This window comes from Neophocaena asiaeorientalis, unplaced genomic scaffold, assembly GCF_003031525.2.
Source record: "Neophocaena asiaeorientalis asiaeorientalis breed wild unplaced genomic scaffold, Neophocaena_asiaeorientalis_V1.1 scaffold78, whole genome shotgun sequence".
Lineage (NCBI taxonomy): Eukaryota > Metazoa > Chordata > Mammalia > Artiodactyla > Phocoenidae > Neophocaena > Neophocaena asiaeorientalis.
In genome coordinates, this window is record NW_020175018.1 from 20,011,058 (window position 1) to 20,022,560 (window position 11,503).

An 11,503-nucleotide genomic window follows, 5' to 3' on the forward strand; every position below is an offset into this window, starting at 1 on the left:
TACCGTGCAGCCTCAATTGCAGGCCCAACAGGAAGATTACTACTTACTACCCAGCAGGAGAAAGGAAGATTTTTCTCCCAGCCCAGCCAATGAGAGACCATCACAGTTCAGCCAATGAAAAGCCACCACGCTGCGAACTCCGTTTCCTCCAACTGACACTTTGTTTAGAACAGCCCCTCCCAACGCCGCCTTCTCCTCCATAAAAGAGTTTCTGCTCCCTTGTTCTCTGCACTTGCTTGTGGTTCACCTTAGACTGCTTGTCCTGAATTCCAGTTCTTCACTGTCCCCGAATAAACCCATATTGCTGGTAAAGTAACTGGCTGTTTTATTATTTTAGATCAACAGCTCATGTGAGCATCTTTACAACAGCTCTACCAAGTCTTTGTCAGATAATTTCAACACCTGTGTCTTCTCATCCTTGGTACCTGCTGGTGGCTTGTACCTGCTGGTCAAGATCTTCACGGTTCTGCAAGTGCCATAGTTCTTCTGGTTTCTAGCATTTTGAAAACCACTCTGTGAGACTGGGGTCTTGCCTCCATCCTATGGAGAATGCTGGGGTTTTAGCTGCACCCCCAGTGGTGGGTCTGGGAATGGGCTGGCCCACTGTTGAGGGCGCTGGTTGGGTGAGGTCCACACAGGCCTGGGAGCAGGTCCAGGGGCTCATAAACACCTTTGCAGGTGGTTTTCCTGACCTTTCCAGGTCCCTAGTTCCCAGCCCCCTCCAGGGTCTCCCTTCCTGGCCCTTGAGCCATGTCCAATGAATACAGCATGTCTAGTCCACGACTGCCTTCCTGGGGTCCCCAGAAAGACCCTGGCCCTGTCTGGGTGACAGCTGCGTGGGGTGGGACCAGCAGGAGGGTGCCTCCACAGTGGCTTTGATGATCTCCCTCCTAATCCTGGTCTCTGGAGATCCCTCCCTGGGAATTCAAGTGCGACTCTCTTCCCCCGACACAGACCTACTAAAGGAGCTGTAGGCACAACGTATCCCTTCCGGACAGTAGGGCAAACAGTGGATCTGAGTTTCATCCTAATGGTGATGGAAGGTTCTAGACAAGGCAGATGTGCCCTGAGTCTGTCCTCCCCAGGGTGGGGTCTGTCCCTCTAGGGCACACATCCAGGGCAGGGGGTAACGGGGGGTGGCTGTTTGGGGTTGAGGGGGTGAGCCTGGCCACGTAGGCTGGGGCGTGCACACTGCAAGGCTTGGAGAGAGCAGCGCAGGTAGACAGGGCAGGCCGGGGCCACCTCTGTCCACGTTGTCACCAGGAGGTGAGGACTGGACATCAGACATTATAAAGGCGTGTGTGTCACAGTGGGTGAGCGGAACACACCTCATCACTGTGAGCTTGACCTCATCAGTTTAAACAGAGAGTATTCGGGCCTCTTGCAGGCCCAACCATACTTCTCCCTCAACAAGCCTTTTAAACAATCTGCCTCTTCCAGGATAGCTGTCCACATGATCTGGCCTTGCCCCAGTTAATGGCATGAACTGTGGGACACGGACATCCACGCAGAAGGCCCCAGTGGGAGGTGCTGGTTCAGTGTTTACCAGTTATATTTTAAGAGCTATTGCCAGACTGTTTTCCAATAAGGCTATGGCAATTCACATGATCTCCTCCCCACACAGTCACCAGCACAGGGTGACTCATACCCTTTAAATTTTTGCCAAACAAACAAGCAGCAAGCACCTCTTTCCCTTCACTGGCTTTTCATCGGCCACTTGATTTTCTCCTCTGAGTTGTCAGTTCAGCCCTTTACTCACTTTTCTCTGCTGGCTTTTGTCTCTTTCTGGTCAATACATTAAAACTCCTCGCATGCTAAGGACCTTAACCCTTTTCCTCGCACACTAGTTGCCAATACTCCTCCCCCAGCCCTCGCTGGCTGCTGCCCCGGTTTCCCAGCTGGCTGGGTGTGCGGGGAAGGCCACAGAGACCTGAGCTTGCCCCGCCCCCACCCAGCCTGCCTCCGGGTCTGCCACCCCTCCCCTCGGTTTTGTTCTTTTCCCAAAACACCTTCCTCATTTGTACTGGGCTTCATGTCTTTTCTCCAACACGCTGGTTGGTGGTTATGGGGTGTGAGGGAAGGAACCTTGTGAACCAGATGCAAGACCTCAAGCCTCCCACGGGCGGACCTCACCAGCCCTTACCCACAGCAGCTGACCCAGAAGACTGTGGGGCAAGCCCACTTGCTTCCGCAGCCCCAGTCCCTCGACTACACAGGGTCCCCCGTCAGAGTCTGGGGGAAGGGCAGGAGCACGCGACAAAGCTTCAGGCAGTCCCGGGGTCAGGCCTGCAGGTCACACGGTAACCGTGCCTTCGAAGCACACGGTGAGAGCAGATGGGTCACGCCGGGAGCTATGCTCGTGGCCTGCGTGGGCTTTCTTCCGGACGTGAGTTCTCCTGGCAGCACCCCCTGATGCCAGGCTGCCAGCCTCCAGGCCCCCAGAACCCCAGGCCTCCCAGCCTTCACCCATGCCATCCCCTGGCAGCCCCCCGCCCTCCCCAGCCCTTGGTGGCCCTGGATGCACCCATCTGGCACCTGCTGATCTGCCCACAGGCACCTGGACCAGGAGCCACCAGGGTAGCCAAGCCTGGCTGGACCCCAAAGCACCTTGGCCACTGGAGGGGAGGGTGGTGGCAATGGGCACATCTGGGGATGACTAAGGCTAGTGATGGCCAGCTGGTCCTGTGGTCACCACCTAGCCTCCCCCTGTGGCCACACTGCTGACCACATGCAGAGAATGGCCTGAGGGAAGGAATGGCCCTCCGCTCTGTGCCCGGGAGTGGGGCAGAGGCTACAGGAGGAGGGTGTCTCTGCCCTCATCTCCCGACCTCAACTGGTCCTCTGCAGGACCACATCCTGCAGCCGTGTCAAGGACTTGCTCTTTTCCCAGACACTTCCCCGGAGCCCTGGGAGCCCCATCCCCAGACCTCTCGCAGAGTGTGCCCTTGGCAGGGCAGGCCTAGCGGCTCCAGCCCCCTTGCTCCAGGCCAGGATGTGCAGGCGGCCACCACAGCAACAACCTCAGACCAGCGGGCCCAGAATCTTCTGGGCCCAGGGAGGCAGTGGACGGTGGGTGCTGAGAGAGGAGACCCACGCGGCAGCCGCAGCAGAGAATCAGATTTAATGGTCACTCTAAGGAAAGTCGTACATTTTTCAGCCCCCGCCCCCCCTTGGCTGGGGGCACAGCCAGGTGACCAGGCTCTGCAAAGGGGGGCCAGCCCCCGAGCCCCAGCTATGTACAAGAGAGCTCACCCCCTGGGCCACGGGCCAGGCTTCGAGCCCACAGCACACCGGCCGCCCAGCTCTCAGGCCCCGGCTGCAGGGTCCAGGCCCCTACGTGGAGTGCAGCAGGGTTCTCACCCACCAGGACCCAGCCCCAGCAAGCCCCGCCAAGACCCCAGGGCTCTGCACTAGGAGAGGCCTTCAGAACTCGGCCGCCAAAAGCTGAGCTGGACAGCAGCAGGGAGCTGGGCGGGCCTGGGAGGCCGGGGAGCAGGCAGGGCCCGCTCTGAAAGAAAGGAAGGTGTGCCCCCCAGCTGCTGCCCAGGCACCCCTGCTGAGCCGGCGCAGCCGAGGCCAGGTAAGCGGGGTGGCGAGAGCAGTGCAAGCACAGACGATCAGGGACTCGGCCAGGGACGGAGCCAGGCCGGGCAGGCGGGCCGCCCTGGTGCTGGTGATCAGATACGGCAGGGCTGGGGCGCTGGGGCAGACAAGGTCCTGAACACACGCTGAGCCGGGTGGTCTACGCCGTTACTAGTAACGTAGCACTTAACTAGTTAACCAGTAATGCTGCTTCCCTCTGAATCGTCTCAGAGGTTGTAGAAAATTGCACTTATTTCTATGACCCCGCACAGAAACCGCCCCAGAGCTGCAGCCTCCAGCCGAGACCTAGACCAGGTCAATATCCACCGGCCGCGGTGGCTCCTCCCAGGCGCGGGGGCTGGGACCTCTTTGACCCGTGATGCCTTGAGGACCAGACCCCTGGGAGGGAACCTGAGCGACGTCTGAGGGTGCCCTGAAGTGGCCGTGAAGCCCAGGACCCACACGGTACTGGGCAGCACACAGCGGCCCAGCCCCCATCGCTGGTCCGAGGAAGCGGCCGGGTGGTGGACCCGCCCCTCACAGAACGTCCTCAAAGTCCAGCAGCTTCGAGTGCTGGCGGCTTTTCCACAGGCGGTACAGCCGGAAGTCAAAGTAGGTCTCGATCATCTGCTTCCCTGAGGCAGGAGGGGCGAGGCCGGGGCTCAGGCCACCGCCCCCCGGAACCCACCCCACGACTGGGGACCAGCCCGGCAAACTCACCTTGGGCTGACAGCTCCAGGGGGGACTCGAAGGTGACCCTGTAAGGGGTCATGAGGGTCCTGAGGTTCTGGAACAGCTGAAAAGAGGGGGTGGGCCACGAGCTCAGGGCAGGGGAAGAGAGAGGGATGGGGAGAATGGGGGGTGGGGAACAGGACGCCCCCAGCTGGTTAGGCCCAGGCATGGGGGTTCCTCTGGGAGAATGAGAAGGGAATCTGGAGAGAAATGGGGGTTCTATCAACCCTTCACAGGTCTGGGGTCCGGGCCCCGTACCTTCTCCCCGTTGGGGTTCCCCAGGACGTAGCAGCCCATGACGTGGATGACGTTCGGCTCCGGGTTCACTTTGCTCATCAAGTGGCTCAACCGTTTCCAGAAGCTGGCGGGGGAGGGGTGGTCACAGGTGGCCTCCAGCCCGACCCCCAGGTGTGAGGGGGCATCACAGGACGCACTGCGGGGACACGGTGCCCCGGCAGGTGCTGCATCCAGCCCCCCAGCCTCCCAGCTCCCCCCAGCTCACTGGATCATGTCCTCTTCCTTCTCCACTTTGGCAAAGGTGGCCACCTTGTTCTTGAGCAAGTACAGGTGTCCTGGGCCGCCCTGTGAGAGACCGCAGTTAGCAAACGGGGCCGCACACCGGTGTCCAACCACCGCTGCCCTCAACACGTGCAGATGCAGACGTGCATGCCCAGGGGGGTGGCACCCTCCACCCCCCACCCCTGGGCAGGAAGGGCTGAGCCCTACCTGGCAGAAAATCAGCATCTTCCAGATTTTGGCCCCCTTGTGGTAGACGTTCAGCTTCTTCTCTATCTCCTCTGCAGGAGGCAGAGGTGTGAGTGCCGCCCCCAGCAGCCTCCAGACCAGAGGGCAGGGGGGCGGAGTACTTACCCAGAATGTCCTCGAAGGTGGCGTGCTCGTGGTCCTGGGACAGATGGAAGCCAGCCCCACGTCAGAGCCCTTCTCGGGCAGCACCCCCCACCCAACACCGCGACGGGGACTGGGCAGGCACTTACGTAGAGGATGGGAATGATGGAGGGGTCGTCCCTGCGGAGGATGGTGGGGATGTATTCAGCTTTGGGCACTTTAGAGGAGATGAGCTGGGAACAACAAGGGGGCCACTCAGTGCCCTGGCCGCCTGGGAGCCAGTGGGCAGCAGGAGCCCCCATGAGACCCCCCTCCCCACTGCTGAGCAGCCTGCAACAGCTGTGTGGGGCCTCACCATGACCTTGGGTGGCACGAAGCCCTCAGTGTCACAGGCTACAGCCTCCAGGCCCCTCTCCGTCTCCCAGTCCAGGTCCTCAAAGGCCTCACCCAAGGTGCAATGCGAGCTCTGTAGGTCACTACCTGTAGGGCAGGATGTGCCACCGGGCCTGAGGGTCAGCTGCAGCGCCTCCTGTCCCGGCTGCAACCCCCAGAGATGCGTGGAGGCCAGAGCCAGCAAGCCATGTCCCAGAGGGTCCTCCAGGTCAGGGAGAAACCCAGGGTGGGTGAGAGAGCCAAGCTGAGGACCCCAGCAGCCTGGCAAGGCTGGCGGCTGGAAGGGGGTGGACCCTGGTGCAAGGCCAGTGGGAGCCGGAGGGCAAGGGTCAGCTCCAGACAGGCGTGCCTGTCGCCTGGGCCAAGGAGGAGTCTGGCACTGCTCCTCAGGCTTCGGGCATGAGGGCGGCACCAGGCCAGGGCAGCCAGCGAGCCGCAGCCCTTAGTTACCCCTGCCCAGAAAATCGGAGGTGCCAGAGCGCCCCCCCTCAGGCTGGTAAACTGAGGCTCAGCAAAGGCGCAGAAGCCTAGCTGCTCCCCCGGGGTGGGAGCGCAGGACTGGGGGCCTAGGGGAGCCTCTGGGAGAGGTGTGCTGGCCTGCGCCGCCCGGCACCTACTGTCTCGGGAGTCGTGGGAGGTGTCGGCTTTCATGGGGGTGGGGTCGCTCCAGGACCGGCTGAAGCTCCGCTCGCGCCGCTCGGCGAACGCTGCAGCGAAAGCAGAACCCGTTAGGGGCGGGGCCTGCAGCCACACGAGGTGGACAGGCACAGGGGCTGGCTGGGGAGGACGTGGGGACCGTGAGGGGGTCCGGAGAGTGGAGGACGCCACTGCGGCGGGAGGGGCGGGAGTGGGGAGCGCGGACGGTCGACGGCGGACAAGGACAGTGCTAGGTGGACATGGGCGGAGTCTGAGTGCAGGGGCAGGGCCTGTCCTGGGGCGGAGCCTGGGAGTCGGAAGGTGCCCGCGGGGCTGCAGCGGGGCCTGGGGACGCGGGCCTTTCGGGCGCAGAGAGCAGCACGCCAAGCCCCAGCCGGCCAAGAACAGCGCGCCCCCGCCCGCCCGCGCCGCTCCCGGGCCTTACTCTGGGCCTTCACCCGCCGGCTGCCGACCATGCGCAGGTGTTTGCGGAAGTTCCTGGGGGCGGAAGCACCGGGGGCTGGTGAGGGCCGCGAGGGTGGCGCCCGTCCCACGCGCTCCCCTCCCCACTGCTTGCTGGCCACCGTCCCAACATTGCCCCTTGCCGCGAGGGGTGCCCTCCCGGCGCCCCCAGCTCTCCCACAGGCAAATCCCACCCAGTCCCTCTCCTCCTGAGACTCCTCCCGGGCTCCCCCTTTGCTGCCAGTACAAAGGCACGATAAGCCAGCCTCCTCCTGCAGCCCCACCCCCTCCCAGGACAGCTCCCTCGGCGACCCTGTGCACTCGGGTCTCCCGCCTTCGCTGCCCACGCTTCCCTTCTCTCCTTGCGCCCAGGTACTCTGAACCCCGAGAGCCTCCCTCCCCCCGTGGTCAAGGGCTCCTGCTTCCTGCACACGGTGGCCAGGGCAGCATAACTGTCCCCAAGCGTGAGGTGGGTTTGGGGCTGGCAGCTATCCCCTCCCCTGCCGCTGTGTCCCTGGGCCACCTCAGAAGCAGGTCTCCTTCACCCCAAACTTTGTGCCCTGCCAAAGCCCAACTTCCAAGATGGACAGACAAGCTTCCTGGACACATCTCTGAGGTGGGGCCAGCTGGCTGCAGTTCAGCTGTCACTGTACCCCCAAAACACAGGCCTAGGGGCTCAGGCCACTTGACCTTTCCTGCCTGCCGCGTCCCCAGAGCAGGGCCAGGCCAGTGTTCGCCACCGCCCTTCCCCCATCAGGTCTGCTGAGCTGGGTGGGCCCAGGCTAGACCAGGACAGACAAGAGACGGACCCTGGTGGCGAGTGGCTGGCAGGCCCTACCTCTGGATTACAGACGCGGAATCATTCTCCCGTTTCCGGCGCTTCCTCTCCGCGTAGCCCCTGAACACCCTGGGAAACCGCCACGAGTCAGCACTGCCCTTGGCCGCAGGCAAGAGGGACAGAGACGTGGGGACAGAGCCTCGAGCACAGGGCCCAGCGGGGCATCCAGGGCGCTGGGCCAGGCAGAAGGTCCTGGCCTGCCTCGCCCTGTCCTCGGCCCAGTTCCACAGGCCCTGCTGTAGCCTTGGCGCTCGCTGGGACCCAGCACGCCCTCATGGTCAAGGCCCAGGTCCCTGGCCTGCCCCAACCTACTTGGGGGTGGGAGAGTCCCCCAGGGACAACCGCCATGCCCTCAGGCTCGAGGTCCACACGGTACTTACGAGATGCTAGAGTCGAGGCGGGAAGGGGCAGCGTGAGAGAGAAGACACAGTGAGCAGAGACCCTCAGACCCCCAACCGCCCTTCAGTTAGTTCCTTTCTTGTCATTGACCTGGAGGATCCCTCACAGGCACCCAGGCACCAGCAGGGTGCCGGCTATGCCGCAGGCCAGCCCTTGTGAGGGCAGCAGACGCGGAGGTCACCATGGCCCAGGCCACCAGATGCTGTGACCTTGTCAGGCTGCACAGAGGCCTGACTGTGCCCTGCTGACCCTGGGTCCAGCAGCGAAGGTAGCGGCCCCCATCCAGCCCAAGGGCGGTGGTGCGCTCCCCAGGGTAGCATACGCAGGAGGCAGCTTCTTCGGTATCGGGGACACTGCAGCAGAGTCCCTCCCTGAAAGGAAGCCCTGACAGAACACCCAGCTGTGCGAAGGTCAAGAGCCCCCAGGGGACTAAGTTGTGGTCGCTTGCAACACATGAAACACAGGTAGGCCGCTGTTTGAGGCGTGTGTGAAGGCGGAGCTGGGTGACACAGGGCAGCGAACCACCTCTGTTGCTGGCTGCATCAGCTGCAGCCCCCAGCCAGGTCCCCACAGGACAGGATGGACGGACTGGAGGGACTGAGGGACAGGGCAGTGGGGAAGGGATGGGGCGGGGGAGGGGCAGTGGGCGTTCAGAGCAGCCAGGCCTGCCTTCCTTCAGACTGACACATTCAGGCAGAGCTGGCGGTACACGGCACACGGGGCTGCTCAGAAGCAGCCACGCAGGTGGGCTCAGAGGCAGGTGGGCTCAGGATGGGAGAGGATCCGGCAGTAATTCCTGAGCACCAGGAAGACGGTGCCCGGCCTGGGCCCGGCACACATCAGACGTGACTCACGCTTGCATAGTTGTGGTTGCTGTCTGGAAACTGAAGAGGTTTTCCTTGGGGAACCAGGTACGGATGGGGATGTCATCTGGAAGAGACCAAAGGAGCAGTGACTAGGCTGGCTCAGGGGTTCCTGAAGCCTTTACCCCCCTGTCGGGGAAGGGGATGCTTCTGCCACAGACGGCGGCGGAGAAGCGCCAGGGCTCCCCAGCCGCCTCCCGGGTCGGGAGGCCAGCGCAGGGCCAGCAGGCTTGGGTGTCCGCTCAGCTCTTCAAGGCACAACAGCTCAGCGGCTTGGTGATGCTTGTCTTTGCTTGGCTCTCCCTCTGCTACCCACAGCTGACGAGTGTTCTTCTGAGAGCACAGCCTGCCTCCAGGGTGCCCAGGGAAAGGATTGATTTTGTCTCCATTTAAGCAGGAGGGGAAGGGCAGACACAATGGCTGCAGCCTCTCCTTGGGGTCTCCAGGGCCTTCTCTGCGGCCCACTCTGGCGTCCACTTGGTTGGACCTCCCCTCTCCCAGACCCTTCTCGGAGGGCGAGGTGGAGACCGCCCCTTCCCAGGGCCCCTACAGCCACTAGACAGAGTGGGTCGCTCTACTCTCTTCCCTGACCCCCGTCCCAGCCCCTGGCCTGGGCGTATCAGAGGAACATGAGGTTGTGGAGGTGAACTGCCCACACCCCAGGCCTGTGCCCTGAGGCCCAGCTGGGTTGCTGATCTGGAGGCCCAAGAGGTGCCCTGAGAGGGCGTGCCAGGTCTGCTAGGTAGAATTCTGCTCTCAGGAGATGACAAACTCAGAACCAGGAAGCGTGGGGCCCCTTGAATGTCCCAGGGAGGCCTCTTGCCGACAGCAGGCCTCCGGGGCTCCGCAGCCACCGGCACAGCTCGACCATCCTGGGGCGAGCCCCACTAGCTGGCTGGGCCCCAGGCAATCATGCGCCCCCCTTGGTGAGTAGGCCCCAGGGCAGGGACTGTTCCCCAGGACTCCCTGGAGGCAGCCCGATCTTCCCGTTCAGCCAGGTTTTCTACCTGCTCAACCCTTAAGACCCTCCCAGGCCCCCTCCTCGGGGAAGCACTCCTCCGGTGACTTGGTGCTGGCAAGGCTAAAGCCAACCGTGAGGCCTGAGGTGGGGCACGGCATGTGGCGGCAGGTCGCCACCTGCAGGCCGTGACCTGGGCACCCTGCTCTGCCCAAGCCTCACAGCGCTCGTTGCTGGCCGACCCCAGCACCAGCATCCTGCCTGAAGCTGCCCAGGCCCCCAGCGAGCCCCCTCACCAGACACACGGTCAACGCTGTACATCCTCTCCAGCTTCTTGCGGCGGCTGGCGGCCTCAGGCGGAGGCGGTTGGTCCAGCCCAAAGGCCTGAGGGGAAGGACTGGGGGCGAGCTGGGCACATCCAGGACATTCCCTGGAGCCCTGGCGGCTGCCCGCCCAGCTCTGGCAGGGTCTGCTGACGTCCTCACGACTGCCGCCCGGGCTGGTGCGCAGGGGCTGGCTATGGTGGCGGGGGTGCTGCTCCCGCTGCTGCCGCCCCTTCACCACAGCCAGCTCGATGGCCTCGGCCTCCGGGCTGGGGAGCAGGGCCGGCTCCCCGGAGATGGTATACACACGAGGCTGGGGGCCCTCGCCGGCCGGCTTCCCACTGACGGCCTCCTCCGGGAGGCTGCCCTCATAGCGGCCGTTGGAAATGAGGGAGAGGCGGCGCTTGTTCTGGGGGGCAGGCTGCATCTCGGGGGACCCGTCGTGGCCAGAGTAGGCGTCAGCCAGCAGGTGGTCTGGGGGAGAGGCACCAGGTGAGCTTGCGGCCTGCTGGCCCTGCCCTCCCAGTCTCCGGGTGTTCTGAAGGCAGGGAATGAATACCCAGCGGGTGCCTGGCCCGCTGAACGAACCGTGGGCTCTGATGACTTCAGAAGAGGTATTTCTGAGCTGCGCACTCCCCCTAGAGGTTCACGTCTCACGCCTATCGGGGCCCCAAGCCCCTCTTACGTGCGTGTGGGCGACAGGCTGTGCTACCTGTGGGTGATGGGGGGGGCCCAGAAACAAGCAGGCCACCTCCCAGCCTGCCACCACGCCCATGTGCCCAGTGCCAACTTCTCCCCTCCTCCCCACCAGCTGGCCCCCAGAGACAGTGGTGCCAGTCCTGGGGGTGCCAGGAGGCCTGTTGCCATGCCAACAGCCCAAGCTGGGTGGGTGCCATGGTGATGAGTGACTCGGAGCTCCTCCTGGGGCTCTGGGCCAGGCGGGGCAGGGGGCGTGAGGAAGCCAGCCCAGCAGGGCACTAGCTGCCTGCTCACACCCCACAGTGCGCAGGGGCTGGGCCTGACCTGGACAGGAGACAGCATCCTCTCGCCTAGGTTGGGGGGCTGTGGGTGGACCCCGTCCCGGCACTGCCTCACGTGCCCTTACCTGCACCGTTTCGATTCTCGGGGTGACTCTGGGACAGGTACTCGCCAAACGCTCGGGCTGCTCTGAGGGGTGGACAGCGGGGTGCGCCGTCAGTGCACACCACCCACCCTGGCGTCCCCACCCCACCCAGGCCCTCGGCGCCAGCAAGGGACGGCTCAGGGGTCACCCCCAGCAAGCACTCCCATCCCACCTCAGAATGCCCAGGGCTGGCAGGTCGCAGTTCGGGGACCCTTGGGTGTCGGTGCACCTTGGCCAGACCTGGGCCCAGTTCTGCTTTCCATCCAGCCCCTGCCACCCAGTGTGTGTGAGGGTCGTGAGGTCGTGCAGCTCGCCCACCGCAGCCTCAGGGAAGGGAGCCGCACGGAG

General features: G+C 63.6%; 1 protein-coding gene across 5 annotated transcripts in view; it reads right to left on the minus strand.

Annotated features, from left to right (window-relative positions):
- Positions 1-3,102: 3,102 nt before the first annotated feature.
- The window catches only part of NSMF (NMDA receptor synaptonuclear signaling and neuronal migration factor), an 8,831-nt gene continuing 430 nt past the window's right edge, over positions 3,103-11,503 (minus strand). Inside the window, exons 2-15 of one of the 5 annotated variants that reach the window (XM_024762553.1) lie at positions 11,138-11,199; positions 10,006-10,506; positions 8,743-8,818; positions 7,490-7,558; positions 6,635-6,687; positions 6,171-6,260; positions 5,516-5,640; positions 5,310-5,393; positions 5,185-5,218; positions 5,041-5,111; positions 4,817-4,896; positions 4,573-4,675; positions 4,303-4,378; positions 3,103-4,217 (exon numbers count right to left, since the gene is read on the minus strand). In XM_024762553.1, coding sequence (XP_024618321.1) covers positions 4,120-4,217; positions 4,303-4,378; positions 4,573-4,675; positions 4,817-4,896; positions 5,041-5,111; positions 5,185-5,218; positions 5,310-5,393; positions 5,516-5,640; positions 6,171-6,260; positions 6,635-6,687; positions 7,490-7,558; positions 8,743-8,818; positions 10,006-10,506; positions 11,138-11,199 — 1,522 coding nt within the window. In that variant the 3' untranslated portion in view covers positions 3,103-4,119. Of the gene's footprint in view, positions 4,379-4,572; positions 4,676-4,816; positions 4,897-5,040; positions 5,112-5,184; positions 5,219-5,309; positions 5,394-5,515; positions 5,641-6,170; positions 6,261-6,634; positions 6,688-7,489; positions 7,559-8,742; positions 8,819-10,005; positions 10,507-11,137; positions 11,200-11,503 lie in introns of all 5 variants that reach the window. The other 4 variants (XM_024762554.1, XM_024762555.1, XM_024762552.1 and 1 more) reach the window with 4 other exon arrangements.